The sequence below is a fragment of the Ooceraea biroi genome, chromosome 12, assembly GCF_003672135.1.
Source record: "Ooceraea biroi isolate clonal line C1 chromosome 12, Obir_v5.4, whole genome shotgun sequence".
Taxonomy (NCBI): domain Eukaryota; kingdom Metazoa; phylum Arthropoda; class Insecta; order Hymenoptera; family Formicidae; genus Ooceraea; species Ooceraea biroi.
In genome coordinates, this window is record NC_039517.1 from 6,607,591 (window position 1) to 6,627,187 (window position 19,597).

The 19,597-nt window shown below is 46.5% G+C and overlaps 1 protein-coding gene across 2 annotated transcripts in view; it reads right to left on the reverse strand.

Moving 5' to 3' along the window:
• Positions 1-8,756: 8,756 nt before the first annotated feature.
• LOC105284153 (multidrug resistance protein homolog 49) overlaps positions 8,757-19,597 on the reverse strand; it is a 56,689-nt gene continuing 45,848 nt past the window's right edge. For both annotated transcript variants that reach the window (XM_011347459.3, XM_011347458.3), the window contains 6 exons: positions 18,556-18,907; positions 18,212-18,445; positions 17,141-18,090; positions 14,551-14,952; positions 14,107-14,253; positions 8,757-12,106 (listed from right to left, as the gene is read on the reverse strand). In XM_011347459.3, the coding sequence (XP_011345761.1) occupies positions 11,903-12,106; positions 14,107-14,253; positions 14,551-14,952; positions 17,141-18,090; positions 18,212-18,445; positions 18,556-18,907 (2,289 nt within the window). In that variant the 3' untranslated portion in view covers positions 8,757-11,902. The remainder of the gene's footprint in view (positions 12,107-14,106; positions 14,254-14,550; positions 14,953-17,140; positions 18,091-18,211; positions 18,446-18,555; positions 18,908-19,597) is intronic.

The following is a 19,597-nucleotide window of genomic DNA, read 5'->3' on the forward strand; positions in this document are numbered from 1 at the left end:
CATCATTTCCAAATTTATGCAACAAAGCCTTTCCGGAAGTTGCAAGCATACAGATTCCTTGTTCCAAGTTTCCCATGTTTTTACGACAGTCAGGCACGCACGTGCAGGCGAACGCATTGTGCTCTTCCACTAAAACCCGACCCGTTTCTTGACGAAGCTCGTTATCGCGACTGCAGAAATATCTTAGACGTGGCGTGGGAGCAAGGGTGGCACGATCCACCCTCGAACGTACGCGGGGAATTTCAATCTCGCGTAGTCGACGCGCCCGGAAGTCGGCAACGTTGCTCAACTTTGGCGTTACTCGGTTGCCGACGATCATGCGCGCGCGCCGGAAACAATGGTCGGCGATGCCGTTGAAAGTTCGTCCCGGGACCATCCTCCACCTCCGCCCCCGGCTAGATCGGCCACCTTCTCCGCACCTTTGACAACTTGGACAGTTAATATAACGCGCAGTTTCCACCCCTTATAGGATTGTCCCGTGCTCCCGATATTGGGCCGACCGAACTGTTGCACCCTCTCCACCCGAGCCACTTCGAACACGCGACAATTACCGTGGAACCCGTGGCGCGCCATTGTAACGGGCGTTACAGAAATATCGTGTCGCAGTTCGGTCGCGTCGTATTGGAGTTCCGCGCGGAATGCGCGTTTCTCTATCTCCGCACGCGGGCTGTTTCTGCTTGCAGTCATATCGCCGGGGTAAAATCGCGAGAGGTGTGCGCACCCTCGTAACACGTTCTCGAAACACGGATACACGGCCCGATGATGGTACTCTCGTTCTGTTATAATTATAGATCGTACCTTCGCGTCGCTATTAAATGTTTCCCCGTATCCGCGCGCATCCCTGTGCAATAATATTAATATTATAATAGTTATAATGACAACGTGCCGTGCGTGCTCGCTTTGAAGCGCACTACAATAACATGGAAGAATCGGTATAAATAATTCTGCTACAACGAGTTAATGGGAAACGCATGATGCCGCTGATACAATTAGCGATTGTTACAATTGCCACCAAAGACTATTATTAGGGGTGTGATTTAGTTTTGAGGGTTTTTTTTGCTCAAAAACGCATGTATTTAAATATGATAATGAATGAATACCTTAATCAAATTATTTTCCTTCGTTTTCTATAACTTTTTCCCATCTTTCTGGCAAGAGATGGATTCCACCACGATAAAATCACTCTTCTTTTCAGTTGATCCATTCGTCGACGAATTTTCGCACTTCTTCCAAATTATCAAAGTGTGTATCCTCTAAAGCGTGTTGCATCCACCGGAACAAATAATAATCGCATGGAGCAATGTCCGGAGAAGACTTGCCATTCAAGCTCTAATAGTGTTTCTTTCACTGATAACGCAACGTCAGGTCGAGCGTTGTCACGAAGAAGAATCACTTTCCGTCGTTTACTCGCAATTGGTGGTCGTTTTTCGTCCAACGCTTGCTTCAACTTGTACAATTGGTGTCGATAACGATCAGCCGTGACAGTCTCATGCGGATTTAACAGCTCATAGTACACTATCCCACCAAATACAGAGCATTACTTTTCAACCGTGAATATTGCGTCTCGGAGTGGATGTTGATGGTTCGCCTGGATCCACCCATGATTTTCTGCGTTTCGGATTATCAAAATAGATGCACTTTTCATCCCCAGTAACAATCCGAGACAAAAGACTCTTCTTTTTTTGCCTGGCGATCAACGAAATGCAAATGTTCAACCGGTTCGCAATGGCACTTTCCGATAATTCATGTCGAACCCATTTCCCTTCTTTCTGAATTTTTCCCATTTCATGTAAATGTTTGGTAACTGTTGTACGATCAACATTTAACGCTCTGGCAAGTTCTGAAGTGGATTCTGTTGGATTTTCGTGCAATAATGCTTGCAAATCTGCATTTTCAAGCTTTCTTGGTTGTCCCGAGCGTTCTTTGTCCTTCACATCAGTATGACCACTTTTAAAGCGTCTAAACCAGTATTCACACGTCTTAATTGATGGGGCAGAATCACCATAAGTTTCCACAAGAATTCTATAACCGTCAGCGGCAGTTTTCTTTTGATTAAAAAACAAAAGCAACGCATGTCGAAAATGCTGTTTCGGAAGTTGCATTTTTACGATGATATAAACACGACTGTTATTGCATCTATTGCTATAATGCTACTAAATGTCATGGTAATGTCTACACCGTAAGAAACAACAGTTATCGGAAACAGCTATTGGAACAAACTGATACTACAGCCATCTGTTGCAAAACCCTCAAAACTAAATCACACTCCTAATATAATACCACACACGTATAACTTGTAATACGATCGAATACTATTTAATGCTCGCATAGGAGATAAATTAAGCCGCGATGCAGATTGCCGCACGTCAATTCGTTTAAAATGTAGGGCACGCATTTTGCTCGCCGTAATGAGAATAAGTAAATTTCGCGGTTAACAATGATTAACGCCTCCGTGGACCGCGTCGGGAATTGTGACGAATTGATTTTCATATTATACCTAATAAGCGATAAGTTCAATCGATCCGCCTGTCATTAATCATTAATATCATTAGTACTGGATAAACGAAATAAAATTTGTTTAGTATGCGCGCATTCATATGCGCGCCGCCATCGTTTCGCCATAATTACTAACCGTTTCACGCGCTCACTGCGCTTACGGTAAGCGATAAAGCCTAACGATGTGAATTGTCGGGGAGATCGCATTAATTCGATTGCACTTTTCTCGAATAAATAAAATTATTAATGTCATTTATCACATCTCGTTGTACGGTATGATTCTATAATCGGGGAAAAGGTGTCGGTCTGTGTTGCAATTAATGATTTACATTCGACCATTGTCCCGTCCATGTGAAATGCTATTAATTAACGGCTGCCGCGGAATAAAAAAGAAAGTATCAATTAATTATTGCGCGCGAGGTTATTAAATCCACCGTGTTTTGACGGAAGCTATTTAACTTTTACAGCACCAGTGCACCGGTAGGGGCAAAGTATTTTTCGCCGATAACCGCTAATCTCTAATCAATTAATTCCGTTCGAAATTCCGGATTCACATGAAATCATTGGCGCGCCACACGTTTCCACGTTACCATTTCGCAAAACGCGGTTTCGTGCCATGCACGTTTTAGTACTCTTTTACGCGCATTACAACGTGCCGATTACAACTGCTGCTATTGGTTGCACATGCTTGCCGGTTTGTGCGAGAAAATTACACGTGAATAAAGCCGATATGGACCTTAATACCAAGAAAATAGGGCGCATCCTGCACGTAAAACGCGAACGAACGACAGCAGGACACGTAGGCGGCTCCGTATCGCAGAAACGAAGTTTCGAAGCAAAAGAAATTGTGACGGAAAGCGGAACTGTAAGGGGGATAAAGGAGGGAACGTAACGCAAGTACGAGGCAAGTACTACGAGCGTGATAACGACCGTTACCTGCGCGCGAGGGATTCAACTATCGGGCGACATCCATTAAAATTAAAGCATCATTAGGAGGCCACCGTTGTTAGCGTTGCGCACGTCCGTATTTGTGCCACAGGATGCAAGTACGACGACGACGACGACGAGACGAATACGAGACGTCGGCGTATACGAGACCACGGGGTTACACAATGCGAGCGCATCCACGTTCCACTCGGAAAATCGGATTTTACCCTCGGGCCGCGCGATACACGGCCGCGAGCAGCGGCGAAATAAATAACTCGGCCGCGAGTTTGTTCGCCGTCATCGTCGGATCTTGTTCTCCATCGAACCTCCTCGTTGTGCGAATTCCGCGAGAATCACATGTTTGTTTTCGCCTTCTCCGCTTCCCGGCATCTCGAGGCATCTGGATAACAATAACCGGTCGCTTCGCTTTGCAATTCAGTACGGGAGACGAGTACTGATTATGAGGGAATTATGAGAGACGTGAGAACATTAGTATCGAACAATGGAGGCAAGGCGAGTAATGACGAGCATAAATTAAAGCATAATTCCTGAAATAATAAATTCGGAATGAAAGCATGTTGAAAAGTTACGTAATAATTTTACATGAATGTAAATAATAGCTGATAATGTTTCGCGACAGTTACGGCGAGCAGCCGCCTGTTCAGAGAGAGAGAGAGAAGTTTCGTTTACAAATTAATCTATCATGCTTGATTGACAAGAGATTTACCATAGACGCAATCAGCTCGAGCGCATCTTATCCCCAATTACCAGAGTCCAAACTAATTAGAAGAGCATAACAGCAGCAAGACGGTCAATTAGTCACGAAAATGGAATGCCGATACGGCTGTGCCGCGCGAAACTAGCTCTATCTGGATTCTTTATTCTCATCGCTCCATTATTCTCATTTTTCTCGCTGTGTTATGCTCTCGTTCGGGCGTAAATAACAGGAATCCCGGATAAAAATGCAAGCGCGCATTCCAAAATAAATTCGCTTCTCTCGTTTCACGTCACGATATCTCCGCGAATAAAATCGACGTAAATAAGGGCGCAAGTATCTCGCGCTCGATTCGACGACGAAAAAGTGTCACGGCACTTTTTGGGCATATGACATGCTCGGCAGGACCGCAAGCCTGGTGCAGTGTCCTTCTGCTCGTGCTCGAACCGAAGAATTACGAGCTCGTTTCCGGCCGGCGACGCAAGCTCGTAAATTTACGTTGCACCACCCGCCGTCTGGATCCTATATGCAATTTCCATCAGGCTCGTCTCCTTCTTCGCGTGCCGGTGCCACGATGATTCAATGAATTTTCCCTCTTATCCGCACACGTGCGACAGACGTGTGCTTTACGTACCCTCGCCACGATATAAACGATATCGATAAGTACCCACCATAAAATTGTCAAACTTATCGACGCGGTACCTCCTATCGCTGTCGTATCTGTCGCTCTCTCTTCTTTTTTCTCCACTGATTGCAATAAGGAATGTGTCGCGCAACTGATTAGAGATGTCAGTCCGATTATAAATTCGAGTTCGTCGCTGCACAATGGAATCGATATCAAGATAACGAAAACGCGATTGCTTTCGGGATGCATCGCCACGTGACAGCTCGATACCGCAGCCGTGATTCAAGAGTTTGCTTTCAAACAAGCGTTGAAATATTTACGACTTCCAGACTAGTCCGTTTGTTATTACACGCTTATGTTACCGAGTGAGATATATGGCTGACCCACGATTTTGTGATTCAAAATTTCTGTGTAACAACGATACGTATTTCTCATATAAAATAATAGAAAAATAACGAAAAAAAGCGCATTCCTCAAAATGCCAAGTGTATCTAAAAATTGGTAAATTCAAGTCGAGAGATTCGCCAGCGGCCCTTAAATTTTTCAATGATCCACGTGCTTGGTGGTTTCATCAGTCGGTCGGGAAATGCCGCAAGAAATCCCTGGCGCGCCAAGATTTTGATCGGAATCGCGATATTGGATGGACCGAACGGGAGATACATATACGAGCAGCAGCCGGATATCCATCCGCAGGCGGGAGATCTCGGACGATCCTGGATCTAGTCGCGACAGAGATCCGAGATATGAAAAGTCCGCAGCGCGGTTTCTCCATTGAGAGAACGCGACGGGGGATGAAAGTATCTTACGGCGTGGCGGCAAAGCCGCTCTAAAGTCGCCAAGTTAAACGAAAGTCCGTAAAGGCTGATTCAGTCGCGACGTTGAAAACGCAATACCGCCGCCCGTGGCAGCTCTCGTAGCTTTGCCCAGGGAAAACATTTTCGCGACAACTTTGCACACCGGCGGGATGTTGACGTTATCCGTGATCGATATACCATCTCTCAGGCGATATTCAAAACTTGAGCGAAATTACAGGCTGCATTTTTAACGTGTTATCGGAGCAAGTGTCGCAACTCCGAGAAAGCGCACCCTTTTAAACGTCATACACGTCACGGACTTTCGCTCCCTACGATATTCATGCTTTTACATTTTCCGCGTCGTATATATTTGTCAAATATATAATTGAAGTCGTAGATTCCGGTGGGTTTCGGGGAAGTTCCACGAAAATTCAATCCATCACGCGTGACACTCGTACATGAGCGCAGCAATAAACGTGAGGAACGTGCAGAACGGAAACTCGTACTTCTCCCGATTAATTTGGCAAACATTTAACGTTAACTTGACGTTTCATCCCGCTTGATCAAACGGTACAATCGACAAGTAAAAAAAATATCGCACAATAGATATAATTGCAAGTACGCGTGCATGTCGCGTGCAGGTATCCCGCCGATCATCTCGTCGTTATGACGAATTGACGAAGCTCTCTTTTGGTTATGGTGTCGCACGCGGTCTGCATCCTCTATGAGTATCACCACCACCTGCGTTGCCGCTAAACGCGTACGTCCATAGGAAACGCAGGCGATGCATGCCGCGACTACGGAATCTCCGCGTTGCAATTTATGCTGATTTATATGCGCAACGGTTTGCGCGGGTTGTAGCGAAATCTACAACGGCGCTTTCAGCCGGGTTGTCTCGTCTCCGTCTTCCCTCCGTGGATATATATATATCGATTTATTTATGTCGGCCTTCTCTCTAACGCCGTGTCAGCCGTCTATGCGTGTGCGCGCCGTAAGCTAATTAGAGCCTTTTGAAAATGACGGGACCGTTAACAGTATCGGCAGAATCCGCGTTTCCGTGTATTTCTCATACAAAGCATTAAATAACACCGGTATTTACAGCGGGTCTCCCTCTCGCGCGTCAAATCACCCGTTCCATGAAAAATAATCCCGTCTGACTTGGCCGTCGAAAATGTTGAAGCAATACCAGGGGTAGTATTGCATTTTATTATTCCCGCTCCACAAATGAACGTTGTTTTCTCTGTGTTTGCCTGTGTGCGAGAGGATATTTTTCGCACAATTTCTACGGCTGAAAGTACGCGGAGGTGGCGAGAATAACTCGGCGAGGTGATAATCTTTAATAATGATAAAGCCATCGTACACATTTGCGGTCCCAGCAATAAATAACGAAGACGGGTCGTTCCGCCAGACCCTCCGCGTGTCCGACTACAGATATGTATCTGTTTACACGATCCCTTCTTCGTGCTCGTGCTTATTCAAACGTGTCTGCGCCCAGCATCGTACGGCGCGGCCACCCCGACCGCCATTTCTACAGCACCCAACTAGTTGGCACGAGCCCCCGGTTCCCACGAAACACCAGGACCAGTTCGCCTACAACAAAGGACGACGTTCCTCACTGAATGCTAATTGACACCCGACCACGACGGATCCGTGCGAAATTCCCGTCCCGAAATTTCGTCTGCGCCGTGCAGCCAGGAATTACTATTAGCTCGATGTCGCATGGGTATTATAGCCTCACTGCAAACTTGTCAAATTAATGCAAGACCCCCTTCTCCTCCTAAATATTACGAGAAATATTTTAACAACTAAAGGATTCAGCGCGAAGAGAGTATTAAGAAAATTGCAACTAAGAAGTCTCTCTCTCTCTCTCTCTCGCTCTCTTTCTTTCTCTCTTGACTACTCCGCTTATAATAAATTATTATTTGTTTTGATAAATGAATGATTCTTTCTTAATTGTCAAACTGTAATAGGGTTTACTCATTACTGATGCATTCAGTCTAGAGCGAATGTGCAGGGATGATTACTTCGCACATTTATAACTAGGTGTAATTTACTTTACATTAATTTACTTGATCGACGTGAAATAAAACTCAGACGCGCGTCATTGTTGCGACTTATTTCCCTGCGGAGGTCGCGCGCTGGCATCGCCGGAAGTTTGCTTAAAACTTCATCGGCTATCGCAGCTACCGTCCTCTCGTAACTTTGCAAATTCACCCGAGCTTCGAAGAACCTTCTTTCTTACGCTTTGTATCCTTCTCTCTCTCTCTCTCTCTCTCTCTTTGTCTGGTCCTCTTGATACCTGCCTCCTGAGTCACTGTCGCCCATCCAACTTGTTACTCACTTTGCCCCTTCGCTACTATCTTCGCTCATTCTGCCTGAATTTTCAAACCTCCGACACTTTCCACTCCTCAATTGTCAGTTCGATGATAAAATAGAAGCGCCCGCCGTACTCTTCATCCACGAGAACCTACAGATTTTTTACGGGCGAATTTTAAAAACTACGCCGGGGAAAAAATACCGAGCTTCGGGAACTCTGAATGGAAGCGATGGTACGATAATTGAATTTCCGGCGAGTTTTACGGTGAGTCGACCTACTCGAAGCACGAAATAAGGGAGAGTATTCTCGTTAACCAGCAAGTTGTGCAGCTTATTCATACCCTCTTGCCTTTGTTATGTCGACATCGCTGCGTGTATTTGTGTGGCTGGTAATATAAATAAAAACCATGATAAAAATATAATACACTTGTTACGAGACGGAGGCGCCAGACGAGAGATAAAGACGTTCCTTCCTTGTCCCGTAGTATAAATTACGCCAACGATGTAAAAGAGCTAATCACCTCTCAAGTAGCGAAGAGCGCTACTTAAGATCGACACTTGCCGTCTGATCTTATCGGAAATTTACTTAATCGCGAAAAATTATTAGTTGTCAGGAGCTCCTCGCCTTTCTCAAGTTTTAAACATTCTCAAAATTAGATTTCCCGTAAAATTTTTCCAAGGAAAAGTCTGAGTTCATCGTGGAATTATGAAGGATGAGCTATACTGTGTCTGGAGAACATCCTTTATAAACGTCATCTCCATCTGATTAATTAATTTCTTCGCGAACAATAATGCAGAGCAGAATGTTGGAAGGGAAGGGATGAAACGTCAGGAAGAAAAAGAAGCGGGGAACCGTAATTAGATCGCTTTCTTTCCGCACGTCTTCTTTTCGTTATATCTTTCTTTATTATTACGTCACAATGATATTGTTCTCTCTTATAACAAAAGCTTTAATACTTCCTTCTCTGCCTCCTCCTCCTCATACATCTAGTATCATCATATAAGTACGCTTACACGATTACAAATCAACGTACATGTCTGATTACTCGTGTGTGAATTACGCTAATTCTTGCACTTTAGAAATTATCTTCGCACATGCAAATCGAAAGAATTTCTTCTTTTTTCGCTTAACTAATGCAAGATCTTTAAGTTACGATGGCCGCAGCCCTAAATAAGTCACTCGACCAGGGGTCGTAAGAAATGGCCCACTGATTCCTCCGATGTTGACCGTTTTCCCCGAATTACATATCCCATAAGTCTAAAATGATAATTCTTCATTTTCCATGAATATCCCGAAAGGATAGAGTTAAATCCGCTTGTAAGTAGACACAAATACCGCGAGGGCAATATATAACACTCTCTTGAAACAATGGCTAATCACCCCTTCGAGCCCATGATTAACCGCATCTTTGCTCGGTATATCCCGTCGTACCCCGAATATTCGTCGATTAGTAGCTATCACCCTTTTACATTCGGCCGCAACGTGCTCGTGCGGTATTATCTCGCGGTAATGGATCGGGATAGTGGCACCCCTAAGCCGAAGGCACAAATTCTGAAAAATCGTCCGGGGACCACTTTCGCACGCACTCCCTCGCAGCGGTGCGTACGTCATCGGCAAAGCTGATAAGCCTTCTCGCCGGCAAATTTTGTTATTAAAGCCTAGAAGGAAAGAAGGCACCGGGTATCGAGAGAACATAATCGCGGTATGACGCTGACAAGTAATTTATGGGAGAAGGGCGCGTCGCCTGCTGCGCCGTATCGCTGATTGTTTCGCGATTATCGATTTTCGTTTCGCGCGCCGGGGACCGTTTCGTACGGGCGAGGCCAGATTCCTGCGGGACCTGGTCGTCCCCCCCGTCCCGCAGATATACGACTTCCTATTTCGCTTTATTTATATGTCGCCATACGTAAGACATAGCGCGGCGTAACCGCTATTGCGGCGATAAATTTCGGTTTACTCGTGCATGAGCATTGTTTTACATAATTCCTGTCGATCGAATTCAGAGCGCGCGCTCTCGCGATCGCATATATCTGCCTTCACCCCCGACAGGGGAAGGCATCTCCTCCTTTGACGTAAACTAATACCGCGTACGCGTCCCTCATCGGCTTCCCTCGTCACTCGCTTCGTCGTCTTTGTCATATTTTTCCGCCACGCGACGGTGAGTTCTCCGCACTAACGTCTGATCGTTGAAGCACCAGAAGTGGAACGAGACCGACGACGATTTATCACGTTTCCTGCGTCTCGGCTCGTGGATAAAATCATCACATTTTACGTACAGTTTACGTTATACTGTATGTCTGTGCGCTTGAATGGGAGAGGGAAGTTCCCTCCTTTCTTCTTTCTTTCTCTGCGTGGGAATAAAGAGATGAATATTTCAGATGAAAGAATAGAAATAAAGGGACGCGCGGGATGACGCGTGGTCCACACCTCCAGGAGAGATAGAGAGAAAGAGAGAGGGACCTATATACATTTTTCATGGCAGCGTTAGAACGTCGCCACGCCATCGGCGAAATTACGACGAGACGGAGAGACGGTCTTACGCACGTCACGCCCTTATAACCCTGAACATCTGTCGCCATTTGCACGCCTTGTTACACGAGTCACGAGTTTCCCGCAAGTCGATCGATCCGTTCGCCGCTCGTCTATCTAATCTAGCGAGACACGGCGGGATGGGCGCAGATCAATAACATTAATTACGCTAATTGGGTCCATTTGACGACTGTATCGACTTTCGTTCGATCAGCGGGATACGGTAGCGAGTTGTCCCCGACAAACCCTCGAATCCTTTCACGCTGGGTGGATCGAAACCATCTCGACTGTTCTTGTTTATCCGATCTAGTTATCTCTTTCTCTCTTTTCACAAGAAGAGGGATAGTCGAAGCGTCTCAGTACTCGTCGTCGGATATGACGACATCCGCGAGCATGTTGTACGTGTGCGTGTACGAGCGTGTGCGCGTGGAGAAATATTATCACCCGAGAAAACGCCACCGGGAGAAAAGTCGACGGGTACGAATAGGGGCGGCGCGGGATACGAAGGGGAATGTTAAAGTCTATTACGTCGACTGCCATTACGGATAATGCCGCGCGCTACGCGTTTCGTCGTCTAAAAGGATGTATCGTCACGCGGGTGTGCACGATACGATGCCTAATGAAGTCACATGGCCGAGAGAAGCAACGCGCGTGTATGCACAGCGTTCTCAACGCAAATTTAAGCCTCTCGGCCGCGTAACATTTCGCGTAAAACTAACAAAGATGATGATCAAATGACCAGATGCAGATGAGAATGATGGACGTAGGGATGAAGGGAAAACGAGGAGACGCGAGCACGGTGAAGCTCGAGGAACCTCGCTGCTGCGAGGATCGATTCTCCGGAAAACGTGAAATCCATCGAAATCCGACGAAATTCGCGACACAGAAATGCTCACGCCTATGGGAAAGCTACGGCGTCGATCTATCCATGTTCGTGTCGATGCATGCGTACCGCAATGTGATGAACACTACATTATGGGATGAATGAAAACCTATCGTGATGAAAATTGGCTAGCTCATTCGCGAAAGTCAATCAAACTGGACCGGATCCCGACGGAGAAAGAATGATTTCGTATTTTTCAAAGTTCAATCACATCTCCGGCGGAAGTAGCGATCGCCAATACTTCCTCTTCGATCTCGCCCGTCTCGGCTGGCACTCGTTGCAGGGTGTGAGTCGATGGACGCGACAGATGAGCCGTTAACGTTTCCCGTGGAAGGGAAGCCCGCGGGACTTCCCCGTCGATCCTGGACGCGTTCGTTCCTTTGAGCATCGCTCGTCGCTTCATGTCCCTCGACGTTTCGTGGGCAACGAACCCTGCGGCGGTGGTCGCGGCCACTCGAATTCCGCCCTGCGGTTTTACGCGGTTGGTCAGTCCTCCTCCGTTTCTCGCGCGCTCGACCGTCCCCGAATTAACTTCCCCCTTGTCCTCGACGAATCCACCGTGTCGGTCGCACCAAGCGGCGCACGTAGAAGGGAAAAGCGGAAGTCCGACGTTCCTCTACTGTATGGAGGTCTCCTGGAGGGCGTGCAGGTGAGCGTAGAGGCCATCGGCCGCCATCAGGTCGTCGTGAGTGCCCATTTCGGCCACGACACCCCGGTCGACCACGCAGATCACGTCGGCGTTCCTTATGGTGGCCAGACGGTGGGCTATGGTGATGCACGTTCTGCCCTTCATGGCTTTGTCCAGGGCCGCCTGCACGACCTACAAGCAGAGAAAATATCGAAATTACGCGATTAGAGCGTTTCTCGGTGGTGAGTGCGCGATCACGACGGCGACGCGGATCGGAACGTAAAACGGCTCGTGAGATCAGGCGTGCGCTTCCGTCTCATACATTTTAATCACCGAAGAAAGTTTCGTGCTCGGTGTTACGCATGGGGAATATTACGATGGTGATTCTCGCAGCGGACTCGTTACGCGGAGCGAAACATCACGCTTGTCACGTCGGCGGCCGCGCTGAAAACGATCGACGTTAATAATATATAGCGCGACGAGCGCTGTGTATCTTGTTTCTGGGATATGAATTATTCAGGGTACATCTGCCAAACTAATTCCGTAAACGCAAGCAGAGCAATTAACGCGAGCGGCCGGGTTTAACGCGCGAGACACGATTTAAATCAGGCGGCCGAATCACCGGCTGTTTTCGCAGCTAATCGAACGTGAGCTCTTTCGCACTTTCGTTTTACGAGCCGACAACAAAAGAAGGCCTGTCGACGAGGGGGATTGTGTTCCGGGAGAGGGTTCGTACGAAACAATATTGCCGCGAAATTCATTTGGTCGCTACGAGCGGTTTCCCGGCCCGGGCGTAACTACCGCTTGCTCGTAAAGCCGGGCATTTCCGATTGTTAGCGCTGATAATACTAACAATGGTATTTCGACAGATCGACAAAACCGAGAGGGAGAAATAGGGAGAGAACGGGAGAAAGGGAGTATAAAAAAATATTTAACCGGCTGTCGAAACTCGTAGATTCGTTCGACGGATTATCGCGGAATTTTTTTTAACGGAATCACCGTACAAACGGGAATGGAAAAATTTGATTGCGCAGTTACGCAATTTGTGCCACTGTGACGGAGTATCGCGGAGTTTCGCGCGAGTATCGCCGGGTTTTAATCGGACGTGCGAGAATTATCATACAAACGCGCCGCTGTATAGCTCCGTAATATCCGCGGCCGTTCCCTCCACTCGCCCTTTTCTCCCGTATTTTTCATCAGACTCTATCGGGTCTCGTTTTAATATTCATCAGCGCCACGGTAGTTGAGATCACCGAAATCGGCGCGGTTCGTACGGCCGGTAGTCGTCCACCGTGGTGGCTATACCGTAAATACTGAGATATTTATTATCCGACACCGCCGACTATCGCGCTCGTTATTGCCTATCGGAAATTGTTCCGCTTGCAGCACAGTTTCGCGATATTTGCGCGATGCGACGGTCGTTCGGTAGCCGCTCCTCTTCGTTGCCATTTCCCGTTTCCGCCGAATTAATGGACACGAGAATGTTCGCGACAACAGACGTTCTTAACGACTACGGCGACGGTATTATTAAGGGCGCGTGCGTTATTCCGCCGGCGGAACCCGCGGAGGAAATTCACGGACGGCGCCCGGGGGAGCCGGATGCGACGGGCAAAACCTACTTTCGACGGCCATTAACTCGATTGCCGGTCGCCGACGACCGGTCCCTCGCGGGAACGATAACGGTCGCCGTTCTTCGGGAGATTTTCAATCGGATCCAATCTGGCCGCAGGTCGATCTCGCACATCGCCAGCGGCGGACCGAGACGTCATCTCGTGCGCCGAGACGTAATCCCGGGAATTGTGGTGCCCGGCTAATTGATAGGATAGGATAGGAAAAGATACACGTGTACGTTACATCGGACAAAAAAAAGTGAAAGCCGGATGGACGCTTCTCGTTTCCGGGCGGGGATCGTTCCGCTCGGTGCGGTTAATAAACGACTTTCCGTAATCATTACGCGATCGATCGCCGAACGCGTTTATTTTTCCAGCAAATTTCCTCCGCGGTTTCGTCCTGCGCTCGTTTCACGCTCTCTCGTCTTGCTGCCTGATGCGTCTCCAAGCGTTATTAGTCGATGAACGATCGTGACGAATTGTACTTAAAATTGATTGATGTAATGCTTGAGAGGAAAAGGAGAGATGAAATTGTGAGCTAAATTATTCGCAAGTCGACGGTTTTCTTTTAGACATTCTTACCTGTTCACTTTGAGTGTCCAAGGCCGAAGTTGCTTCATCCAGTAGCAATACCCGAGGATTTCTCAATAACGCACGTGCGATCGCTATCCGTTGCTTTTGTCCGCCACTAAGCTGAGTACCCTTTGATCCCAATCTTGTGTCGTAACCCTAAGGATAGCGCAAACGAAAACACAGGATGTTATTTCGCACGAAAGAAATTATTGCAAGGCCTTGCAATATACTGTCTTACATAACACTCAATCCTTTTAGTAACTGTAATATAATTGTCGCAAAATTACTGCCGATCACGAAACTCATCCACATTTCCATCGAATAATAGCGCAAAGTTTCACGTACGTGGTTCCGGTTATCAAATTTATTCCTATTATGCTCACGCACAAGGGAGGATAATCTTTATTTAGTATATATCATTTTATCATGCGTGAATATTCCAAAGCAACTGACCAACGGCAGCGAAGCGATGAAGCTGTGGATGTTGGACATCTTGGCAGCCTCGATGATCTCGTCCATGCTTGCCTGTCGGGAGTTATCACCGTAGGCGATGTTATCGGCGATAGTGCGATCAAAGAGAACCGGTTCCTGGCCGACAACGCCGAGCTGCGATCTAAGGCTGGACAGGGAAACCGATGCGACGTCACGGCGGTCCAACGTGACGGTACCGGCGATCGGATCGTACAACCGTTGGAGCAACTGAATACAAGTAGATTTGCCGCAACCGCTTTGGCCCACGAGGGCCACCATCTGACCCGGCTTCACGATTAGATTCAGCCCCTTGAGCACCTGCACCTCCGACCGCGTTGGGTAGACAAAGTCGACTTTCGAGAATTGGATCAAGCCGTCCGCCTTCTACAAACACATACGTAAAGCGAGCTTTAGTTTCAGCTTTAGCGTTCAGAAGATCCCACGTCTCTCGCCACTTGCCTCGCGACGTCTGCCTAAGATTATAAGATCAGTTATAAGATCAGTTACAAGATAAAACCTGTTATAATTTAGTGAGGGAAACGAAGTCGACGTTTCATATTTCTTCAGCATTTCCCGTGGGATTCTCTTGTTCAGTTGCGAAGAAAAGATTGTTACAATTAAGATAATAATAATTAAGAGAATTATTATTCGGGGCATTTAATGGAGGAGATGCTGTTAATATTTAATATCGTGCTTCATTTCATTTATTTACGCGGGACGCTCTCTCAAATGTTCTCGCCGGTGTTGATTCAACGGAAATCAGCCAAGTCAGTTGCGCGTTTCGAATGTAATTAACGAGACGAGCTGCTCCGGGGGCTGTGCCATCAAACAGTAAATCTCTAATGGATGTTATAACGTTTGCACAGGCATCTCGGTATGCGCGCGCCCAAACACGCGCTGCACCGCAAACGAAACAGAAAACCGCGACACGAATGCGATGATTAAACTTGTATCCGGCAATCAGCGATGTTTACGACAAGGCATTACGGTAATCATTCGAATAACTTGTGCATCTGTCGCGTGTGCTTCACAGATCATTAAAAACTATTTGCAATCCCCCGTGCGTTCTGTGTTGCGGTTACGCAACTTTTAACTTGTTTGCCGGAGCACATTGTAAATTTTCGGGTTCTGTTAAAAATTTCGTTGATAATTCCGAGAATATAGTACGCTTGAGTAAATCTCAACAGTAACACACGTTGGATTCAGTTTATGATAAGATAACGGTGAAGCAGTTTTAAATAAATTAGGAAAATTTTGAAGTCATAAAACAGATCACGAAAGAGCTGAGGCAAAACAGACTTGTTTAATTTCTAGGAATTACCTAATTTCTCCAAAAATTGCCAATGATATATTTTTTTCAGTCATTCATGGTGTGCAAAATTTCTGATGAGTGAAATTTAATTATTTTACTAATTTAGTTATTCAGTGAAATTTATTTTTACATTTTTTTAACAAGAGAAACGAATTGGCGACGGAATGTCGCGTGCATTAACTTTAACATAGCTTATCGTACGTTGAAATAAGTCGCCAAGATTAACGATTTTGCGATTCAGCGAATTTAAATACCATGCTCAATGCCGCGCAAATATCGATTAACTTTGGAAGGAACTAATTAAAAGTTAAAACTAATTATACAGGGTGTCCCGGGTTTTAACCGACAAACTGCGGGAGTATATTCTATTAGTGGAAATAAGAAAAAATTCTTATATCGAGTTTGCTTAGAAATGCTTTATTACAAAGTTATAAACCAATATTGAAAAGAAATATGAGATAAGTAACAACGGATTTTTTCACAAAAATAAAAATGATCTACGCAATGATTTAGCGACGCATTTCAAAATGTTGTCCTTGCACATCGATACAAGCTAGACATCGATGTAGTACAGAATTTGTTACAGTACGACATTCCTGAAAATTTTGTTGCATCTCAGTAACTGAATTAGTAATTCATTGCTTTAAATCTATCTGGTACTCTCCTGTTAGGAAATCTACGTTGATACTCTCGTACGGCAGCTCGTGCATTTCCGTCACAGAATCCGTACACGAAATGAATATCAGTGTATTCCTCATTTGAAAACACTTTTGGCATTCTGATAGTAATTGCTAGTGAACATGAATACACATAACATAAACATCTTCGACCTTCCAAATTCTACACTGTGTTCCGTTGTTACTTATCTGATATTTCTTTTCAATATTGGTTTATAACTTTGTAATAAAGCATTTCTAAGCAAACTCGATATAAGAATTTTTTCTTATTTCCACTAGTAGAATATGCTCCCGCAGTTTGTCGGTTAAAACCCGGGACACCCTGTATATACTCTGCGTTTTACGAGCGGACGTACATTCTTTGATGAGCTTTCTATTTCTCTCGAGCAAAATGAGATACTTTATCTTTCGTCACTTCGTTATTATTCCACGTTAAATATTTTGGTCATTTCGAGTCTACGATTAAAATCTCGCAAATATTTTTCGGTAATCAACGCTGAGTCAATGCGCGCGAGCCACACTGTATACTTTGCAACTTACCTAACGAGTTTACACTCTAAATATGATATTAGACCAAACTCACCCAGTCCAGATCCTTCCCTTCCGATCCCGGTGGCGAAGTGATCTGCGGCACCCGGTCGAGCAGTCGGAAGATTCTGCCAGCGGAAATCTTGGCCGTGTTGAAGTTTGGCGCAAACGCGAGCGCCTGGCCGAGCATCCAAGATCCGAAGATCAACGCCTCTGACACCTTGATGACATCCTCATAGTTGAGATTCTCCCTGGCTACCAAGTAACCGCCGTAATAGAAGCTCAGAGCGTATCCGAAGAATGGCGCGGTCTGTCCGCACGAGAACACCAGTCCTCGCAATCTGTTCCTGACCCTGGTCGCCCTGGCGACGTGGTCTAGCTCTGCGCAATACCTAGTGAAAAAGCGCTCCTCCTTGTTAAGACTGGCGACCGTGCGGATGTTGGATATCGCTTCGATAGCGACCCGAGTGGCCGCCTCCATCTTCTTCTTCTCCTGCATGCCTTGACCGCTCATCACTCGCGCTTCAAAGAACACCGCGCCGAGCACCAGCGGGATCGACACCGTCGAGACCAGCGTCATCTTCCATGTATAGTACATGGAGATCCCGATTCCGATCACGATGGTCGAGAAGGCCTGGAGTATCGAGCCGATGCGGCTTCCAGTCGCGCCCTGGACCGCCCCGGCGTCCGACGACAACCTCGCGCAAAGGGCACCCACGCTGTTGGCATCCTCGTCGTACCAGCCCATCTCCTGCTTCACCATCGCAGCGAATGCTAGCTTTCTTATTCGCGTGGTCATCCGCACGCCGGCCAAGCTGAACATGTACATCTGCAGGAATGTTCCGATACCCACACAGATACCGACGACGATGAAGAGTATCGAGAAGTTGATGGTCCGTCTGGTGATCTCCTCGTGGTCCTGAAGACCCAACACGGCATAGACCTCGCCGAACAGTACGGCGAACGCCGGGAAGGACGCGCCTACCAATGTCGCCGCGAAACATCCTGCACATAAGCATATTTTGCATGTAATGGTTATTGTGTGAACGTGTGATCAGGTCAGGAATTATTGCGTCAAAAGAAGATCTTGAAGCGGGAAATTGGGAGACGATTACGACGACGTTACCTATCAGATTGTATAGCCATTCTGGTTTGTTCAGCGCGAATATTCTCATCATGGGCGCGTTATAAGGCTTCTCGTGCTCCTCGAGTTCTTCCACTGTGGATTCTGATCTTGCCAAGGAAAGTCGATGAGAGTGCATGGACAGCGTCGAGAACTGTTTCATCAGCGTCGGCTTCGTCTTCATCTTCGGGCTCTTCGCGGTCGTCATGGTCTTCGCGGCGATCTTCGTAGCCTTGTCTATTGGCGAAATAACGAGAGTTAATTAATTAACGCATCCAAATGCTCACGATAAAGATGAAAATGCATGACGTGATATGATGATAAAAGCTTCAGGAACGCGCTGATACCTTTAACTTCGGCGTTCGTGTGGGCAGAGTACAATGCGTAATAGTGTTTCTCGAGTGCCATCAATTCGTCGTGAGTTCCCTGCTCGACGACAACGCCGTCCTTGATGAACACGATCCTGTCGACATTCGTGATCGTGGAGAGCCTGTGGCTGACTATAATCGTCGTTCTCCCTTTCGACGCGGCGTCGAGAGCCCTTTGAACGGTCGCCTCGCTGTGAACGTCCAGAGCAGAGGTCGCCTCGTCCAGTAAAAGGATCGCTGGTCTCCTGACCAGAGCACGTGCGATCGCGATTCTTTGCTTCTGTCCGCCAGACATTTGGGAACCCCTCTCACCCACGGGACTATCGTAACACTAAAATTGAAGGGAAAGATATTATGACGATCGCAGAGCTCTAGAAAGATGAACTTTTCCGAATCGTTTCAAAACTAAATAAAATTTTCTTAAAATGTTGATTATTCGATTATGTATCTTTTCTTAATTCCAATATTTAATTAGAATTCCTTAATTTCAATCCGCTATCCGTGAACAAAAATTATTCGAGAGATTTCGGGAAATTTTTCCGTACGATAGCATTTTCGTGAAATAACTAGCGTGCAATTTTTCATCGAAGTCTCTCTTGTCTGTTTGGAATCACGATAACTTTTTCGAGTATTATTTTATTTAAATCCGCGGGTACTACGTTGTTTGCGAGCAATGCATATTTGTAATCGTCGGTGTGAGGCAATGCCGGGCGTGGTATCGGGCCATCAATCGCCCGGGGCCGGTTTTCGAGCGATTTGTGGCTCGAAATAACGGTTATTTAATCAAGGGAGAAACACCGTGTCACACCTGTGGTGCATATGCAACGCACAGTTTAATAAATTCGCAAGCTGCGATACCGCGTTCGTTGATAATTTCGCTTTCCCGACGAGTCAGCAGCTCCGAGCCCGAAAGTACAAGCTGTTCCGGATCCAACAAAAAACAATCCTCATAGCTTCAGGGATATAGAGAGGTTTCCCATCAACGAATATCAACGAATATCACGCTTTACGTGTAGCGTAA